The 21,109-nt window shown below is 46.1% G+C and overlaps 1 protein-coding gene across 1 annotated transcript in view; it reads left to right on the top strand.

Moving 5' to 3' along the window:
- Positions 1-21,109, top strand: part of GLUD1 (glutamate dehydrogenase 1) — a 155,488-nt gene that overhangs the window by 112,969 nt on the left and 21,410 nt on the right. Inside the window, exons 8-10 of the mRNA XM_029609429.1 lie at positions 8,325-8,462; positions 11,897-11,977; positions 18,640-18,763. Of these exons, the coding sequence (XP_029465289.1) occupies positions 8,325-8,462; positions 11,897-11,977; positions 18,640-18,763 (343 nt within the window). The remainder of the gene's footprint in view (positions 1-8,324; positions 8,463-11,896; positions 11,978-18,639; positions 18,764-21,109) is intronic.

The raw sequence follows: 21,109 nt of genomic DNA, 5'->3' as shown, positions 1-21,109 counted from the left end.
AAAAGCCGGAACTGTTGAACCCGTGCCCTGCTCTCAGCAGGGTCGTGGATTCTACTTAAGGTATTTTCGATACCAAAGAAATCAGGCAGCCTCCAGCCCATTTTTTTACCTCAGAGCCTTAAACAGGTTCTTACAGTGAGAATTTTCAAAATGGTCTCCTTGGACACCCTGATCCCTCTCCTTCACAAAGGAGATTGGATCTGCTCTCAGTGTGAAGGATGCTTACGCCCATATAGCCATATTCCTGCCTCACAGGAAGTAGCTCTGCTTCCTAGTGAACCACAGGCCCCATTTGCACCAAGGCAAGTGAGCCTTAGCCTTCTATCTGGAGTGGACAGAAACCCATAGACAGTCCACCCAACTTATTTCTTTTGATAGGAATAAATTTGATGTTTCCATTGCCAACACTTTCCAGTTGGCTAGCAGATTGCATCTCCTATTATGCCCAGGTGGGACTGTATGTTGCGGGTCATGTGAAGGCTCATTCTGTAAGCAGTTCCTGGGGAGGAGATCTGTAAGGCTTTGGACATGGAGTTCTCTCAATGCATTCATATCTCTACTGTCTGGATAGGGATGGCTGCGACAGGTTTGGCTAGTCTGTCCTTCGGAACCTGTCTGAGGTGTAGAACCCAACTCTCATACCTAGGGCCCATTGGCATCCCCTCTGTTACCAACAGCTCCAGTGTTGTGCCCGTTGGCACCTGGTTGGTTGTTTGGTCCCCTTTTGTGTTCGAGTAGCTTGTAGCTAGGGATTCACCCATGTGTGACTACCATCCTGCTTGTCCTCTGAGAATGCAAAGTTGTTTACCTGTAACAGGTGTTCTCCAAGGACAGCAGGATGTTAGTCCTCACAAAACCTGGGCTGGGTTTCTCCTATTTTTAATCGTATTTCTGTTACGAGACAGAAGAGGGGATCCCGTGTGGACACTTTGTTATAGGGCATGCTCAATGTGCTTAGTCAAAGTTCTAGAACTTTGATATAAGTTTTCTGCATTGAGACTCCACCTGATGTCTGTCCTCAGAGTACCTATTTCATGTAAACATTGCGTTTCCTTCCTAATAATTCCTAACATTGTTTTTTGACTGCAGCACACTGAACTGGCTATTTCCATATATTATCCACTATGATGCCTAGATCTTTTCCTGAGTTGTAAATCCTAATATGGAACTTATCATGTTTCTACAGCATGGGTTATCTTTCCCTATTTGCATTACCTTGCCCACGTGAAACTTCATCTGCCAATTGGACGACCAATCTTCCAGTCTTGCAAGGTCTTCCGCAATTTATCACAATCTGCATGGGATTCAACTACTCTGAATATCACCTTTAAATATCACTTTTGGATTGGGTATTTTCCTAAACAAAAACCAAACAGAGGGTACAGTATCAGTTTAATGTACTCTGATGTTCGGTAGCACTTATATAAGCAATAGTGTGTTGCTTATGACTCGAATGAAAGTGTTTACCATTTTTAATCTAGTCAAATAGGTGCATATTACAAGTGCTTACAATTTTTATTTTTATAAATGAAGTCTCAATTAGATCTTATAACCCAATGCTCTCCTCAATCAACCCAACTTGCTTACAGATGCAAGAGTCTCTTCATTTATCTTGTGATGCGATTATAGAACTGTTGCTATCCTATATTTATCAGTTACAGCAAAGAGTTGAGCAGACACTTTCATTCGAGTTATAACCAACACACGGTTATTGCTTGTATAAGTGCTACTGAACACCAGAGTACATTAAACTGATACTGTACCTTCAGTTTGGTTTTTGTTTGTGTGTATTTAAGAGGGGTTCTTATGAGATCACGTTTTTTTATGGATATTTTCTTACATCTTGCTTGGTAAAGGAAAGCAAACCTGAACTGAGTAGAGATGAGCAATGTGAACTGTTTTGGTCACTTCAGAGGAGATAGGTCTTAGAAAATGTGGAATGGTAGTCTATCAAATCTGTAAAGAGGGATGGCAGAACATCTGAAGGGATATGCTTTTTTTTATGGGGCCTGAAAGCAGACCAGAGTGTTGGGGAGGGAGGTAGCATTTGGAAGGAAATCTGCTCATTGTAAAGATCTGAAGTCTATCTTAGAATGGACCCAAATCCATTAGATCTGGAGCTTTGCATCTAGCATCGGGCACCCATTCTGACTAAGCAGAAAGTATCCAAAGGTGATAATTTCTATCTACTTTTCTATCTGGAATGCTAAACCGTGGGTCCCTGATATGGAAGAAGACTTTCATTGTATAAATGCTTCCTAAATTTCCATGCTGTTTGCTTCTTGGAAATAATTTGTTCAAGGATAGATATCTTGGTTACATGGATGAATGACTAAATTTGAATTGAAACTTCTGTTACTATTAGGGATGGGCATTCGGGAGAAACAAAATAGGAAATTTCATCTCATTTCCTATTTCATTTCTGGTTGTTTTAAAAAAAAAAAAAAATGGAATGAGTTAAATTCTGACCAAATTTAATTGGAATCTTGTTTTTGTTTTGAAAATAGTTGAGGGAAAATGTTGCCAGTCAGGCCTAAGCCTAGGCCCAAAACAGGAGCCCCAGCCTATGCCAGAGCATAGCTTGGTCGCCTGGGCCTTGCCTAGGCAGCAACCCAACAAAGAGGCCACGGCCTATGCCAGAGTGCAACACCCGGGATCTCAGCCTAAGCTCTGGCCTGATGGAGCCTTGACTGAGACCTCAGCAAAGGCCCAGGCCCCAAAACTTTTTCACTTGATCTGTCGTCCCAGCCCAATCTGGAGGCTGGGGCCAAGTGGATGCTGCCATTTCAAGTATGAAGGTAGAAAATTTCCGAAGAGGACTTCTGAGGCCTAGGGTAGAGAACCCGGCTTCCAGGATGGGCCATAGTGTTGGGCCTGGGCCTTGCATAGGGTCTAGGCAGAGGTTGCAGTGACTTGCCGAGGCTTTGGCCTAGGCTTCTATGTCTGATGCACCCCTGGGCCAAGTAAGTGGGGACCAGGGAAGGTTCTGGCATTCTTTTGGTTAGTGGGGATGGGAGGCCCCATTTTTTTTTTTTTTTTTTTTTAAAGAAAAGTTTAATAGACTAAATAGATGAAACGAAATTCATGGGAGAACACCGCCCCCCCCCCCCAAAAAAAAAACCCCAAATTCTTTTACTTCTCCCCACCCGTAGTCTTTATTGCAAACCTTGTACTCTTGCAATCAGATTCTAAAGTTCTTCCATGGCTTACTCAAGAGCCCACATCCTAAATTGTTTTAGGTGGAGAGGGGTGGCAGGATTTCATGGTGAGTGCACCCCACCCCGGTACAGCCCTCACTTTGTTTTTTCTTCCTGACCCCTCTTCCTCTTATTTCCCCTTACATCCAGAAGATTCTTCTGCTGCTACTTCTATCACCTGCCTCTTGACCTGACAGCTGAGAAAATGCACTTGGCCTATTCTATTTTGAAAACCCTGTTCATGATAAAGGTCAATGGGTAGGGAATATTTTTATAATCCTTGGCTGGCAGACTCTGCTACACAAGAATGTTGTATAGCAGGATTCTGACTTTGGCAGCAAACTGAAATATGAACAAGAATGATTAAATATTTTTAGTGTTTTTCAGGCTTAGATTTTCTTCGTTGTCTTGTTTGTTCTTTTCTTTCGAACCCTCCCATCTTTGTCCTTGTTTTACTGTTTCCTTTAATCACCCTTTCATCTCTTCTTCCCTCAAACCAGCTACCTTCCCTTTCTTTCCATAGCCACTGCTTTACCTTTTTTCTTCCACAGCCTTCTCTCCTCCTGACACACATTACCTCAATTCCCATCTTTTTGCTTTCAGACTTCACTTCATGGGCAGCCTCCCCAGCATGAATGTGCCTGATGCACCTGTGCTGGCGGCCGTGGGCAGGAGGGGAGAGACCCGATCCCCCTTCTCCTCAGTGTGCTGGCGTTGTGCTGGCAGCGCTGCAGTATGCAGATGACTCACTCCTCTCTCGACTGGCCCAACGGGGCAGTAGCATCATCAAAGTGTGCCCTGGCGTCAGGCCACTCGATTGGCTAAAGGGGAGTGCCTTTTCACTGGCAGGAGAGGTGACTGACAGGCGATTTAAATCCCACCGGCACCCGTAAGTCAGCCTCTTTTCCTCCTGGCCCCGAGCAGAGCCACTGTGGCTCTCATCACTGTGGCCCAGTTCAATTCCCAGTCAGGGAAAGTTGTTCCAAGCTGTTTGGTGCCATGGCAGATCCTGGTGAGTCCATTCTTATTTTTAATTAACTTTAAAAACAAATAATTTAATACATATCAAAGAGTGGGAGATAGAGCAGCAAGAGCCCTGATATTTCTCAGGAGCCCTTTAAGTTTAATTCATTTCGGTGGAAGTGGGCTTCTGCGTCTTCCTGGGGTTCTTTGGCACTGGCCCTGTGGGTCCTGCCTCTCTGCCCTGAATTCAGTGCACACTTCAGTCCGCTCCCGTCGCACCAAATTCAAAATTATTATTCCTTGTAACTTATTTCAGTTGGGTTGCTATTCAGCTAAGTGTTTCGTTAAGAGGTACTGCCAATGTGTGTACGGATGTCCCTGAGGTCAGACTCCTCTGCTGTGATTTGGCAGGCCCCAGCACAGTGCACTGCAGGGGTTTTAGGTACCCCCGTCCCCGAGGCGCCCACTGGCCCAGAACTCTCTGGTTCCGATCCCATGGTCCTCCTGCCCACTGGTGTTTATGACAGCAAGGGAGCTAGAAGCTGGGGAGGAGGAAGGGCATCTGGGCCACCTCGGAGCAAAGGTTTTCATTAAGGGAACCGTGAAACGTTGGGCTAGGGCCTGAAATACCCTTAGCAGAAACCTAGAATGGGGGCCACGGAGGAAAAGCATTGAAAGGTAGCTGCAGTAGCACCGGTGCCCTCCGCACTGATATCACACAGCCCACCCCTGATGAAAGGAAGTATAGGGCAGCCATTCAGATGCATGTTGTATTGCCTATCCTCACTAATTCACAACTTGCTGCAGGTGCACAAAGTCCTGCAGGCCGCGCAGAACATTGCTGTGCATCTCCTCGCAAGCCCAGCACCAGAAACTTCCGTAACTCTAGCGAGAGGCGGTACAGGTCCCCATCATGGCCGGCCTCGCAATCAGTCTGAGGATTTCTGCGCCAGCTGTACAACTGGCTCACTTACGATGTTACCCCTTTGGGGACCCTCCTGGCCTCTCACATTACTGCTGCTAAGGACCCCCTCACTGCCTGCGCAGCTAGATGAGGGGCAGGGAAAGGCGTAAGCGGCCTAGGCACAGGCACTTGCCTTCCTCTTCCTCATCTATCGGCTCCTCGAGTTCATTCTCCTCTTCATCACTTAGTTTGGGTCCCGCCTCGTCTGCTTGTGGGCAGGAGAGGATGGACGCCATTGGCCCCCCACCCGCTGCAGAGAAGGAATTATGGAAGCTGGTGCTTAGGCCCCTCAGGCATTGTATTAGACACAGGCACTACATTGATTTATTCTGCTTGCTGGAGGGGCATGGTTGTGGCCAGGCCAAGCGGGAGAGGAGAAAGGAACAAGAAACAGCCAAGTCCATGCAAAGATTATTAATTGGACACGTGCCTTCGCCGTTTAACCTCTGTGGTCTGTTCCGAGCCTGCTGCAATGCAGCCCATGCTGTCGTACTTTGACACCGTCCTGGGCGTGGACAAAGAGTATAGTGGGTTTGCTTGGCTCAACTATGACGAGGCCTTCCGCAAGAGAATGGCTAATAGGTCTGCTGTGTCATAGGGAAGACACGTCTGGCTCACAAAAACATCTTCATGGGCCATAGATGCAAAAGCCAGTTCTCAGCCTTTTCATAGTAAGTCTGCATGCGGCAGACAGGCCAGGCATGCAGAAGGCATGGGTGGTGCATGCTGGAAATTCAGCCAGGGTGCTTGCTCCGCCGCAGACTACAGATTCAAACACATCTGCAGTCGAGGTGCCGCTCCTCATCAGGCCAACAAATGTCCACGCACCGATAAGTGACAGTCAGGGATCTAGAGACATGCCTGGTGGCAGCCGTAACTCGGTATTTAACTATTCGCCCAAATGGGAGTGACTTGTTCTTATTGCACCGCAATAATTCCCCGCTGACATACTATCAGTTTTCAGCGGTGTTCAAGAAAGCCCTATCGGAGGCAGGGCTTCAGAGCGAATGTTTTGGCATTCACTCATTTCGTATCTGGGCTGCTTCCAGTGCCGCTACCACCGGAGACTCTCAAGCAGCGATTCAGCGATTGGACAGATGGAGGTCAGAAGCTTACGTGTCTTACATTAGGCATGAGGATGGTTTCCCTGTGCTTGCACCCAGCCAAGCATGCACCATGACCTAATTTCTCTTTTCACTTGCAGCCAGCATCCAGTGTTGCTCTGCATTGACTGTCGGCCACTCGTGCATCACGCATGCACGTAGAAGAGCCATCGAAGGGAAGTTTGGGCTTGACCTTGGATTCTCGCATATGGGTTGGACAATTGATTGGCTGGGTCAGGGAGGCATGTGTTGGCACCAGCTATGGCCTACATTGCAGTCGAAGAGCAAATGCAGCTCCTCCCAACCTAATCATTCACTTTGGCAGAAATGACTTGGGTAAAGATGTCTGCACCATTCTAATGAACGACATCAGGAAAGACTTTAATTGGCTGACCTCCACCTGGCCAGTTGTGAAAATCTGCTGGTCGGAGATCATACCCCGTCATAGCTTGATATGCACTGGGTGGTGGGGTAGATACCATTCCAAGTTCAACCACCAAGTAGCCAAAGCCGTACAGCTTAAGGGTGGCTATCATTTGCGACATGAACAGGTGAATGGGCACTTCATGGAGCCGTATACATGTCAAACCTCGGTAACTACCTGTTCTTGCAAGCGATGCAGAGGTTTTGTTCTCACATGCTGTAGCTGTTTGGGGGGTGCCTGTCTGAGTGGGAAGACGCTTCCATGTGCCATGCCCCTTTGGCGGCAGCGACCAAGTCCAGGAGTGCCTTTTGTAAATGCTGAAGCATTAGAATGAAGCTGGGAGGTATTGTTTGTTTGTGAGAGGCCTTGGGGCCCTCATCCTTGGCTCGAATGATGCGTGTCGGCCCGCGCTTAGGGCTTCAGTGGATTGAGGCTGTTACTTGAGGAGGGGTTCCAGCAATTCTTGCTTTGTGGCAGTCCAAGCCAGGGTCCTATCCAGTTCTTGGTGGTCATGACGCCTGTTCCAGGGCCTCGCTTGGTATAAGACCCCATGGTTCCACTTGGGCGGATGCTAGAGTATCGGCACCTGTCCGGCTGCGATTTTCGTAAGCTTTATTGAACAGATTCTGTGCTTAGACTCCCATGTTAGGGATTCTAATAAACGGCTGCGGCCTTTGCATCCAAGCTCTGTGTGGTGTTTTCCTTGTGTGTATGAAGGGGAGTTGGCTGGGGTGGGGGGGTGGATAAGAGCCCACAGGTGTCTGGAAAGCCCGGTTATGGCTCCTTTCTTTCACCACCAACTTTCTCCCACAGGTCACCATTGCTGCTTCTGCAATTTAGCAGGAAAACTGCACACTTCTATGCATTGGTGGCTCCAGGAGAGCAAGTGTTACATAAACTATTTCATATACCAACTTGAAAAAAACAAAAAACAGATCAACCTCCTTTTTTTTTTTTTTTATGCAATATAATTTTTTTTTTCTAGTGATGCAGTTCTAGGAGAATTTTGCTTTGCTTCTGGGCTGTTGAATTTTTCTGGCTGCCTCTAGATAGCTAGATACTTATCAGGGATGTCCTCACCATGATGGTAATTTGTCCAGGCCTGGGAAGGAAATATATTGGGTCAATGATGTTATGATTCTAGGTAGCTAAGTGAAAATATTTTCCTTTGTAACTAGAGTCCTGCATTAAGTTTTTTATTCAGGGGAAATGTTGAGCTTCAACTGAAAAATATGGTGCAGAGAGGCATTATCTAGCAATTTAAGTATTGGATGCTTTCTGGAAGTTAATGGTCTTATTTGATTATTCAAATATGAGATCTCCCTGAATTGACATCAGTTGTGGGGATTTTTGTTGTCTGGTCTTTATCTGAAATGGATTTCTGTGCCACAAGGAGTTTTGCTTTCCTTTCAATGACTATAAACCTGGTTATTCAAATATGGATAACATCTGGAAACTGGATATCATTTTTCAGTCAGCTTTGTTGTGGAGCCTTTGCACTCTCTATGCAACTCATTGTCCTGTTGGGTACAGTGTGTGGGGGAGGGAGGAAGGATTTCATTCTCTCGCCTGTATTCTTTGTTCATTTGCTATATGGATTCTTTTGGGAAGAGGAATACAGTTTTCATAATGGTGGTATAAAATGATTACATGTTTTTTTCCCTCTTATCCAGCAACATGGTACAATTGTTGGCTTCCCTAAAGCTCAGCCTTATGACGGAAGCATCTTGGAAGCAGATTGTGATATTCTTATCCCTGCCGCCAGCGAGAAGCAGCTGACAAAGGCTAACGCGCACAGGGTCAAAGCTAAGGTATACAGTTATTACACATTGGAAGTGTTAAATAAGTGGAAAGTTGCCCAGGTTCCATGTAGATGCTTAGTTCATTTGGTCTCTGTTCTCTCACCTAGCTCTACTACATCTGTTGGACCTTTTTCTGAATAATTAGTTTAAAATCCTTTTCTTTGTACTAGTATCTTTCTAAAATTAACTGATTTCATTGCATAAGCACAAATCCTTGTTTGTATTGTACTTCATGGCAGAAAATTGTGTTCCTTTCACTTAATGAATCTGTATGTATGATGTATAGATCAAGAGACTTCAAATGGAAAACATCATACCCACAAGCTGAAAATAACTACTACCGTGTAGTCTATATTAGTGTGGAAACCTCATACCCAAGGGCGAGCTTCTTTTTCAAAAAAGATAGCTCACGCGCTGCCGATTATGCAGCGTATCTGATGTAATTAGTGTCAATTGTGTGGCTTAAAGATTGTATTCTGAGTTCAATCATTTATTTATTTAAGTTTTTTTATATACCAACATTCAAGACGGTAGTCCCATCATGCTGGTTCACAAGAAACAGGGGTGCAATTATAATAAACTTTACAATTTGAACAATAGTGCAGAAAAGCAGTTACATGTAACAAGGAAATCAATAACTTGGAGTAAGAAGGAAAATGAAGATCAGATAATTATAAATATAAACAATAACATTGTAAGAGGTGGCTATTAATGCTGTTACTAGCGAAGAGTGTTGATTGAAGGGAGTTAAATAATGTTGGAGTTAGGAAAGGCCTGCGTGAACAGCCACGTCTTGAGTCTTTTCTTGAATGTTGAGATGCTGGGTTCCATTCTAAGATCCGGGGGAATGGAGTTCCATAAAGTTGGACCGGCTGTGGAGAGGGCCCGATCTCTAAGCGTGATGTGTCTTGTAGTTTTGGCTGGAGGTACTTGAAGTGATCCTTTGTAAGCATCTCTTGTCGGTCTTGTTGAGTAGTGTAATCGGAGGGGGATATGTAGATCGATTGGGGCTAATTGATGGATGATTTTGAAAATGGTGAGAATGGCCTTGTAGATTATTCTGAAGTGGATGGGCAGCCAGTGGAGGCCCATCAGGATAGGGGTTATGTGTTCTCTTCTCCTGGTGTTAGTGAGTATACGGGCGGAGGCATTTTGGACCATTTGCAATGGTTTGGTGTGTGATGCAGGGAGACCAAGCATGATGGTGTTACAATAGTCCAGTTTTGCGAAAATGATAGATTGTAGAATCGTTCTAAAGTCATGTGTGTGGAAGAGAGGTCGTATTCTTTTCAGCACTTGGAGCTTATAAAAGCAGTCTCTGGTGGTTTTGTTGATGTTAGCTTTCAGGTTTAGGTGATTGTCAATAAGAACTCCTAGGTCTCTCACTTGTGTAGTATTTGGTAAGGTTGGATGAGTGTGTGTGAGGGAGCTGTTTTCTGGTGTGATGAGTAGAAGTTCCGTTTTTGATGAGTTTAGTATCAGGTTGAGACTTGTGAGAAGCTGTTTGATATTTTGGAGGCTGGTTTCCCAGTGAGACAGTGTTTTTGCGAGCGACTCCTTGATGGGGATCAGGACCTGAATATCGTTAGCGTAGAGGAAGTGTTTGAGATTGAGGTCAGTGAGAAGTTTACATAAGGGTAACAGATAAATGTTAAACAAGGTAGGAGACAGGGATGAGCCTTGAGGGACTCCTACTGACGCGGGTTGAAGAGAGGATTCTTTATTATGAATCTTAACCTTATATCCTCTGTTGCTGAGGAAGGTTCTGAACCATGATAGGGCAGTGCCTGAGATACCTATGGCTGTTAGTTGGTTGATGAGAAGGGAGTGATTGACCGTGTCAAATGCAGACGAAATCATCTGTTTCCCTACTTAATTTTGTGTTTGACCGTGTCAAATGCAGATGAAATCATCTGTTTCCCTACTTAATTTTGTCCATTTTAAAAAAAATTTTTAATTAGTTTTAAACCATCAATAGGCAGTAATAAACCACTTATTGCAGTGCTTGGACAGCATCTGGAACAACCCGACCCGGCTCGTTTTTGTTAAAGCTGAGACCGAGTAGCAGAGCACGCAGCTAGATAGACAAGGAACACATTGAATATAACTTCCCCACCCCTGACGAAGCCTCCAAAACACGAGCCGTGTCAGGTCGGATTGTTCCAGATGCTGTCCAAGCACTGCAATAAGTGGTTTATTACTGCCTATTGAGGGTTAAAACTAATTAAAACAATTTTTAAAAAATGGACAAAATTAAGTGGGGAAACCGATGATTGAACTCAGAGAATAGTCTTTAAGCCACACAATTGACACTAATTACACCAGATACGCTGCATAATCGGCAGTGCTTGAGCTATCTTTTTTGAAAAAGAAGCTCGCCCTTGGGTATGAGGTTTCCACACTTTATCTAATATAGACTACACGGTAGTAGTTATTTTCAGCTTGTGGGTATGATGTTTCCCATTTGAAGTCTCAAGAAAATTTTGTTCTGCATGGTTGCAGTAGCCAAGTAGGCATCAAATTACCTGAGATTAGTGAGTTCAAATGTAAATGTGAATTAGCAAGATCCCATCGCCACCATTATTTTTCTTTCATTTCTTCAAAGTGTCTTCGCTTACCCCCTTCCACCATTCATCTAATCCTACCACTTCTGCTCTCTTCTGGCTACTGCAGTTGCCAACAATCATCCCCTTGATCCCCTGCTGATCACACAAATTACAAGAGTTGAGCTGAGCCCCATCTTGCCTCCCTGAAATGGGGAATATTTCTGGGAGCAGTGAGTAAGCTGCTGCTGCTGAGTGTGTCAACTCAAAGTAACAATCATGAAGGAGGATTTCTGGTGGTTGTATCCACTGGGCAAAATTAGTACAGTGTTGAAACTAGGTGGCTGCAGGAAGAATTGCAGGGTTTGGAGCCAATGGATTATATCTGAGGGCTTGTAGACTTTATTTAGGGGAATAAGTTGGGAGAGTGGAGGCAAGCAAGAAGATAATTGCAATTGAAGGGTGATAGAGCATTGACAGCAATTTAGAAGGCATAAAGTGGGGAAACAGGTTGCTGAAGTTCTACAGCTAGCTGAGGGCTGTGGTTTATTATCTAATTTCACAAATGAGGAAACTGGCATATTTAAGCTCTTAACCGTGGACAATGCTATCATGCTTCCATTTGAAAGAAATAAAATCCATCTTTAATATGTTAACTTTTTTTGAGGGATATAGTCTTGGGTGTCAGTTCTACAATGACTAAGGACCCCCCTCCCCAACCCCACCACCCATGTCTGAATGCTGCTTCTGCAGCATTTGTCTCAAGGAGCAGTAGTTTGGCCAATGAATCAAACCTTGCCCTGCATGTTATTGTACAGTGCTGCCACTGAGCCCATAAGATCAGCACTGACTGTTAGTCTTTTTTGTTTTGTATGGTACAAAAAATGTTTTGTATTTCAGATTATTGCTGAAGGTGCTAATGGACCTACAACCCCAGAAGCTGACAAAATTTTCCTGGATAGGAATATCATGGTCATTCCAGTAAGTCGCATGAAATCCCTTAATCCAGTTGTATCCATTTTAATTAGCAAGGTACTGCTGGTATAGATGCAGAGTGGGAAGAATTTGGTCATTTCTTTACTGCCCTTGTGCAATAGCAAAGAATGTGGACTGAAGCAATAGTTCCTGGTTTCCAATTGGTGTATCTTTGCTGCTGCGCCACAGAGGAAAATGGATTCAAGGAGAGGCATACACATTTCTTCTAAGTGCATGCACAGTATTTGTAATTTAAAGTAAAAATGGTGGCTTTCTTTTTTTATCTTGCAATTTTCTCCTGTTTTTAAGCTTCCAGCTCAGTCTGCACCAGAGCAGTGATCTGGTGCCATAAGCCTTCATTTTTCACCCCGTGTCTTCATATTCTTTCCCACCTTTAGACCAATCATTGTAGTGACAGTCCTTGGCCAGAGGCACAATATACCAGAGCTTCTCCGCAACTCTGGATCCTGAATCCAGCTACTGCTGTAATGGTTTAAGGTTTTCCGGAGGGAAACTACATGCATACTTTGGAAAACAACAGTATGTTCAGTAGTTCCAAACCCCACCCCTGGGAATACCTGCAGTACCAAGAAGCAACTTAAAATGCATAAAGGCCCTAGTGCATTTATAGATCCACATAAAGGGAGAGTAATATTTAATCCATTTCTGCAGGTAAAATACTGTTTTAGCCATGGAAATGGGCTTGAAAATAACCCTCTTAATATCCAGGGGTATCTTCCCCCCCCCCCCCCACCCCAATCAGCCCCTTTCTTTTTGACCTGGCAATTTTCTCCTTATTTAAGCTTCCATCTTAGTCAAGACTGGAATCCATAACCATGAGCCTTCATTCACAATTACCTGGGAATTATTCCTCCATTTTTTTTATATTCTCCACCCTTTCTAAGCCCATTCCTTGACCCAGGAGTCATGCACAGTAGAGAGGTGAATCATAACCGGAATCTTTCGGATTTGTGGACCATCGGGAAATTATCTTTTTTTTATTTTATCGGCTGCGCCGAGCTGATAACCCAAAAACACAGCCCGACCCTTTAAAATTAGTTTCCTAGCGTATAGCAGATGGACTCAGGACCAATGGGTATAGTGTACTCCTGATAGCAGTTGGTGACATCAGCCCTAATACATATACCCCTGCAGGAAGTGCAGCTCTTCAGTATTTTCCGTCTCCATAGCAGTTAGGAACTTTATGCATGCTAGCATAGCATTAGAGTAAATTTTACCGAAGAAACCCAAATTAAGAAGAAATCTTACCTCTACAGACGAGCCCCGCTCTCCTGCGGTGACACCCGTTGGGTCCCTCCCCCAGTCAAGATTCCGAGGTGATTTCCACAATCCCTCTGAGGTGAGCCTCAGTCCGGCGGCCGACCTTCGGCGGGGACCTAGCCCCCGACATCGGGTGAGGCTGAGAGGCAGCGGGTGCAACCTTGAGCGCAGCGGTGAAGGTAATTTCCCTCTCCCCCCGCATCCGGAGACCGCCCGGTACGAAACCGGGAAGCGCCGGGACAAGGTAAGGTAGAAATCTATTTAAAAGTCTCCGGTCTCTGAAGCTCGAGGAGATGCACAGGTCGCCAGCCAGGACCAGTGCTACAGAGTTGATCGGCCCTAGCAGGGCTAGACCCCGGTCAGATCAGAGGACCCTCCCATGTGGAGACCCTCTGAGGTGGTTGCCATATTGTCCGCTTGGTTGCCGTCGCCATTTTGGCCCTGCTCACTGCCCTGTCCGCCGTATCAATCCATGCGCACAAAGCTGAGCCATGCGCACAAATTCCTTGTGCGCACAACGTCGCGCGCACGAGTGCTAGGCGTACAAGCGAAGCGCATAGCCATGTGCTTACTGTACTGGGTGCATAACTTCGACCTGTGCGCACATCAGCGCGCACATCGCTCGGTACACGCGCACTAAACTTCCACGCGCATCTTCGCACAACTGTATTATACACGCACAAACCATGGCTCCACCTGAAAATAAGCTCAAAGCTCAGGACCTTTGCCCAGCATACCACATTAGAGCTGCACAGCATGAGGAGGCCATAGCCCTGTGTTTACAGTGCGAAGAGGCCCTAGGGGACCCAACTCATGGCCTTCCCAGCCAGTACCGAACCCCAGCCCTTCGAGCGGCATGCCGGACCTAGCACCACACAACGGGACCCTCCCTCAAACGGGGCTCCCCAGGGACACGGAGCCCCCTAGTCTAGACCCAGCTTCTATCTCCTGGGTGGAATTCTTCAAAGTTCTACATACCTTCGTCCACATGCAACCGGGGCCTCCTACAATGCAGTCACAGGCACCACCAGAAGACCTCAACATACCAGGGCCCTCTATGCCCAGGGAGGTGATCCCACCGCCCAGAAGCCCCACCTTCAGGGACACAGACATCTCAGAGGAGTCGGAACCCCTGGAGGAAGGGGAACTCCCTCCGGGGACAGAACCCCATTGAACCATGGACGAACTTCCAGACCTAGTCACGCACGGCTTAGGTTCCCCCAGGCACAAGCGCCTCGAGGGAACCTAAGCTGAACCCACTTTGGGAGGGAGTTCGTCAGACCTCCCATCATTTCCCACTATTACAAGCCGTCCAGCAACTAATTGACCTGGAATGGGAGGCCCCAGAAACCACGTTCAAAGGGGGCCGGGCTCTGGCAGCCATGTACCCTCTGGACCCCGCCACCAAAGATCTCCTAGCATGTCCGAAAGTGGATGCCATGGTCTGCGTGGTCTCGAAGTGCACTACTATCCCAGTGGAGGGAGAAGCAGCACTCAAGGATGCTGAAGACAGACATCTGGAATCTATCTTCAAACAGTTCTTTGACGTCTCCGCTATGACTTTACAGATCACGGCCTGCTGTGCCATGGTGACACGTGCTTGCTTAGCGCAGACCAGGAACAACACCCCTGGGGAAACCCTGGAACCAGCGGTATCATTTCTCGCAGACGCCGCTTCGGATCTGGTACGCACGGCAGCTAGAGGAATCTCATCCGCAGTGGCAGCCAGAAGACAAATCTGGCTCCGAAACTGATCAGCCGACGCATCCTCCAAAACAAGCCTCACAAGGATGCCTTTCAAGGGAACACTCCTGTTCGGAAGCAAACTAGAGAAACTAGCCAACAAGTGGGGTGAGTCCCCACTGCCGCGGCTACTGCCCACCACGGGCAGAGGGTCACAGCGCTTCAACCCATATAGAAGCTCATATCAAGCGGCCCGCCCGCAGGCCGGAGCCAGTCCTTTCGGAACAAGCACAATAAAAGGGGAGCCAGCTCGGGTCCAGGCCCCAGCCACACCCCACAATGAAAATCAGATGACCCATCCAAGAAGCCATAAGGGGCAGACTGGCCCTATTCTACCAAAGATGGGTCGAGATAACTTCGGACAAGTGGGTCCTCTCCATCATTCGAGAAGGATATTACCTGGATTTCCACCACTTCCCTCAGGATAAGTTTGTAGAATCTCTCTGCCACGACCCTCCCAAGAGAATGGCAGTGGAAGCTACACTGCCATTCTCTTGGGAGGCAGTGTAGTATTTGTTGTGGAGGCTATAACACCGGTGCCTCCACAACAAATACTGGCCATTATTCCATCTATTTTATCGTTCCCAAGAAGGAAGGAACGTTCAGACCTATCCTGGACCTCAAGGCGGTTAACTGTTACCTGAAGATTCCCCGCTTCCGCATGGAAACCCTACGCTCGGTAATAAGGGCGATACAACAGGGAGAGTTCCTTACCTCCCTGGATCTGTCAGAAGCCTACCTACACATTCTGATCCATCAAGAGCATAAGTGTTTCCTATGCTTCTTGATCCTAGACCATCACTACCAGATCCGGGCACTACCTTTTGGGTTAGCCACTGCACCCTGGACGTTCACCAAGATCATAGTGCTAGTGGCAGCAATGCTGAGGAAGAAAGGAATCCGCGTGCACCCTTATCTAGACGATTGGCTGATCAGTGAAATCCCTGTAGGAAAGCCACCAGGCAACCAACAGTCAAAACTCTACTGGAGAGCCTCGGGTGGGTGGTCAACACAAACGAGCTGCCTACAACCTTCCCAATCTCTAGAATACCTGGGAGTCCGGTTCGACACCAAACAAGACAGTCATCCTGACACAGACAAGGAGATCAAAACTGATGACCCAGTTACGAATCCTGTTGAGCGCTCCTCGCCCCACAGCATGGGATTACCTACAAGTTCTCAGCCTCATGGCATCCACACTGGAGGTAGTCCCATGAGCACGGACTCACATGAGACCCCTACAACGCTCACTTCTATCACAATGGAATCCTCTGTCCCAGAACTACACCGTACGGCTTCAGCTTCCAGACAGAGTTCGGGCCCAACTACGGTGGTTGCTACAAGAAGCCCATCTGAGCCAGGGAACGAGACTATCCTCCCCAACCTGGATCCTACTCACCACAGATCGAGGATGGAGAGCACACTGCCAGGAGCTTAACCGCCCAAGGGCAATGGAACCGAACAAGAGTCGGGATGGAATATCAATCGCCTAGAAGCCTGGGCAGTCAGACTAGCCTGCCTAAGGTTCGATCACAGACTCAGAGGCAAAGCGGTCAGACAACGCCACAACAGTGGTCTACATCAACCGTCAGGGAGGAACCAGAAGTCAACAGGTGTCACTGGAAATAGACCCCCTAATGTCATTGGTGGAAGTGAATCTTCAAGAGATCTTGGCTGTCCACATTGCCGGGAAAGACAATGTCGCAGCGGACTACTTCAGCAGAGAGAGTCTAGATCCAGGAGAATGGAAACTGTCAACCACAGCATTCCAATTGATAGTAAACATTTGGGGAACACCAACCATGGACCTCCTGGCAAGCCGGTCCAACGCCCAAGTATCCAGTTTCTTCAGCCGCAGGCAGAGAAACCCCAGTCCCAGGGAATCTATGCCCTGGTACAGACCTGGCCACAGGAGGTTCTGTTATACGCCTTCCTGCTGTGGCCCCTATTGGGCGCGGTCATCCACAAGATGGCCCCCTGTGGTGTTCTAGTACTTCTAGTGGCCCCGGACTGGCCAAGAAGACCATGGTACGCAGACATGCGAAGACTGCTGGCAGGGAACCCCCTGCCGCTACCCCCACACAGAGACCTGCTCCAACAGGGACCGATCCTCCATGAGGATCCAGCTAGATTTTCTCTCTCACGGTCTGGCCATTGAGAGGGCTCGCCTAAAGAGGAGAGGATACTCAGGAGCAGTAATTGACACCCTACTCCAAGCACGCAAGTTCTCCACATCCCTAACATACATAAGGATTTGGAGAGTATTCGAATCCTGGTGTGAGGACCACGACGACATACCACAGTCAGTCAAAATTCCTGTGATTTTGGAATTCCTACAGAACGGACTACAGAAGGGATTGTCCCTCAACTCCATCAAGGTACAGATGGCGGCCTTGTCATGCTACGGAACCAAGAGCGAGAGCGGCAGCATAGCCTCTCACCCAGATGTCTCCCGCTTCCTGAAAGGAGTCAAGCACATCCGACCACCCCTAAAGTGGCTGGTGCCTCTTTGGAAACTCAACCTGGTCCTAGATTTCCTAGCAGGAACCTCCTTCAGGCCTCTCCGCGGCCTGTCTCTGACTATTAACATTGCTAGCAGGAAGGCTGTTTTCAGTCTGTTCAGCTCGTCTTATATCCGAGCTAAAAGCACTGTCCTGCCGGAAACCGATCCTCAGACTCACCCCAGGAACCATCCAGTTACGCACAGTTCAGTCATTCCTCCCCAAAGTGTGGTGTTTCACTTCCATCTCAACCAAACCATCTCGCTACCATCACAAGATGAGCATAAGAATTCGGAAGAGGCTTGAAGTCTACGACATCTCAACGTCAGCAGGCTCCTAGTCCGATACCTGGAAAGGTCGGAATCCGTACTAAAGACGGACCATCTATTTATCCTCCACAGCAGAAAGAAGCAGGGGGAAGCGGCCTCGTGAGCAACCATAGCCCGCTGAATCAAGGGTAAGCCATGCTTTCCTTCATCTAGGACACCCATCCTACTGGGTATCGACGTTTCCCGGTTGAGGGCACTGGCGGTTTCCAGCTATAGCCAATTCAACCAGTTCTAATTAATCAAGTTAACCAAGTTATAAAGTTAATCAAGTTATTCAAGTTATGAAGTTATTCAAGTTATCCAAATTAGTCAGTCAGACATATATCCACAATGCTTTTTGAGGAGAATACTGAAGAGCTGCACTTCCTGCAGGGGTATATGTACTAGGGCTGATGTCAGATTTGAAATCTGATCAGTCTCCAACTGCTATCAGGAGTACACTATACCCATTGGTCCTGAGTCCATCTCTCTACACTAAGGAAAACGAAATTATCAGGTAAGTAATTTCTCCATTTTTAGTATCAAACAGTTTCTCTCCTGTAATGTCATGGCAGTTTTGAATTGTGGAGCTTTGGAAACATTTTTCCAAGCCTGCATGTGGCAACTCAGGTGGATTTTTGATGGAACTCTTCCAAGAAGAAGTAAAGGTAAGTGGGTATCCTGTCTGGCCAGAGTATAACCTCACAGGGTTGGGCGCAGGGGTTGTGAAAGGTAATGTGGCTGAATATAAATTTTCCTGAGTGAAGGGAAGGGACATATTGGTATGATGCCATTCAATAATATATATTTTTCAACTAGTTCCTGCTTTTTACAGGATCTTTATTTGAATGCTGGAGGAGTAACTGTGTCTTACTTTGAGTGGCTGAAAAATCTGAACCATGTCAGCTATGGGCGACTGACTTTCAAATATGAAAGAGATTCAAACTACCACTTGCTCAGTAAGTGATTCTGCTTAAACATACATCTAGTAGATTAGGTATTTGAATGTTACTAGTGATCTTATAATCTAAGCAGTTCCCAGTTCTCCCAGAGTAGGAAACCCCCCCCCCCCCCCCCCACACAACCATCTGGCGTTTGATTTTTAGCTTTTGTTCTAAATCCTGTGTTCATACTTGGATAAGAAGCTCTGCACCAGTGAGGGAGTTGCTACAATTCCAGGGATTAGATACCCTCCAGTGCAGTTCCTAAACTCATTTAGGTGGGGGGGGGGGGGGGACGACGACTCTTCTACTGCCCAAATCCCAAGCCTTAGTGCCCTGTCACAAATCACGTTTGTATAGTGATTGGTGTTGCAACACAGAAATTTACTGAAAAGGCAGTTCAGTACTGACAAATTGATACACCACCTGGGAAGTGAATCCAATTAGGAAGACTAACCTACATGATGAAAAATCAGACTGGCTAAATACAACATTACGAGTACACGTTCCACACAGAAACCTTCAATCGGCAATTAAAGCACTCTTAACCATTCCCTCAGTAAAAACAGCGAGACTAACCCAAATGAGAGAAAGGGCCTTATATTTAGCAGGCCCCACACTTTGGAACACAATGCCTCTAGAGATCAGATTACAAAGAGATCTCAAACCTTTTAAGAAAAGTTTAAAACATGGCTTTTTAAACAAGCATTTATAGAGAGACTGGGGAATAGAAAACATACAGGAATAGACAGGAGAGCACCGGCGCAAAGCACTATTCCAAAAATGTGCATTACTCTACTTCACAACAAACGTAATTGTAAACACTGTGAATGTGAATAGTACCCTAGAGGTACACCTGGTCATGACCTACTTCACTAAACAATTGATTGTCTTTAATGATATATTGTGACAGAACCTTTTGTGGCACCTATTAAAATGTACTAAGTACGCATCCACCTACATTAATTTATGTGCCTTCATGTAAACCGTTGCAATGGTATTTAACTTAGCGACGGTATAGAAAAGATTTTAAATAAATGTTCAGAGATAATGCAGCAATCACCCTTAACACTTGCAAAGTCCCTTCCAGGATTTAATAAAAACTGACTTAATGGGGTAAATGGTTCTATCTCCTCCTCTCTGGTACAGTCCCTAGTACTTGTACTGCTTTCTCCTGGCTCTGTCTCCCTTGATGTGCATTTGAGGAGCTACCAGCCAGGAGGAATAAGTTCTAAGCGTCATAGTGGATAATACATTGAAATTGCCACATCACACTGAGCAGACTATCAAGAGCAAACAATATTGGGAATTATTAAGAAGGGAATGGTGAATAAAATGCAAAATGTCGTCATGCCTCTGTATTGCTCCATGGTGAGACCGCACCTTGAGTACTATGTACAATTCTGATCGCCACATCTCAGAAAAGATATAGTTGCAATGGAGAAGGTACAGAGAAGGGTGACCAAAATGATAAAGGGGATGGAACAGCTCCCCTATGAGGAAAGGCTGAAGAGGTTAGGACTGTTCATCTTGGAGAAGAGACGGCTGAGGGGGGATATGATAGAGGTCTTTAAAATCATGAGAGGTCTTGAACGAGTAGATGTGAATTGGTTATTTTCACTTTTGGATAATAGAAGGACCAGGGGGCACTCCATGAAATTAGCAAGTAGCACATTTAAGACTAATCTGAGAAAATTCTTTTTCACTCAACGTGCAGTTAAGCTCTGGAATTCGTTGCCAGAGGATGTGGTTAGTGCACTTTAGCTGCATTTTTTAAAAGGTTTGGATAAGTTCTTGGAGAAGTCCATTACCTGCTATTAATCAAGTTGACTTAGAAAACAGCCACTGCTATTACTAGCATCAGTAGCATGGGATATATATTTAGTTTTTAGGTACTTGTAGCCTGGATTGGCCACTGTTAGAGACAGGATGCTGGGCTTGATAGACCCTTGGTCTGACCTAGCATGGCAATTTGTTCTTATGTCCTTTATGTACACTTCTATAGTTATAAAAATCCTGGATTGCACTCATTTTTCAGTTCCCCTACCTAACCCCCTTTTTAGTATCTAGTATCAAAGCATAAGCTGCCTCTCAGCCATTGGGGAAAGTGGACATATATGTATTTGTTTCTAGAGTGGGGGGATTTGTGGTAGTTTTTTGAAGACAGTAACTATGAAAGTAGTCAAATATTTCAGGACTTTAAAAAGTTGTCTCCTTGTTTCAAGAGGTAAACTTTAGAACGCTCTGAGGGAGTAACTAAGATTGAGATGAAAGCAGAAAACTTATTGGGGATGTAGCCAGGATGACTTGTAGAGCCTTATTTGAAGAGGGTGAGTGGATATGTTGGAAACTTATTCATATATA

This window comes from Rhinatrema bivittatum, chromosome 7 (genome assembly GCF_901001135.1).
Source record: "Rhinatrema bivittatum chromosome 7, aRhiBiv1.1, whole genome shotgun sequence".
Taxonomy (NCBI): Eukaryota; Metazoa; Chordata; class Amphibia; order Gymnophiona; family Rhinatrematidae; genus Rhinatrema; species Rhinatrema bivittatum.
Note: the sequence above shows the minus strand (reverse complement) of the source record. Positions and strands in the feature narration are given on the sequence as shown.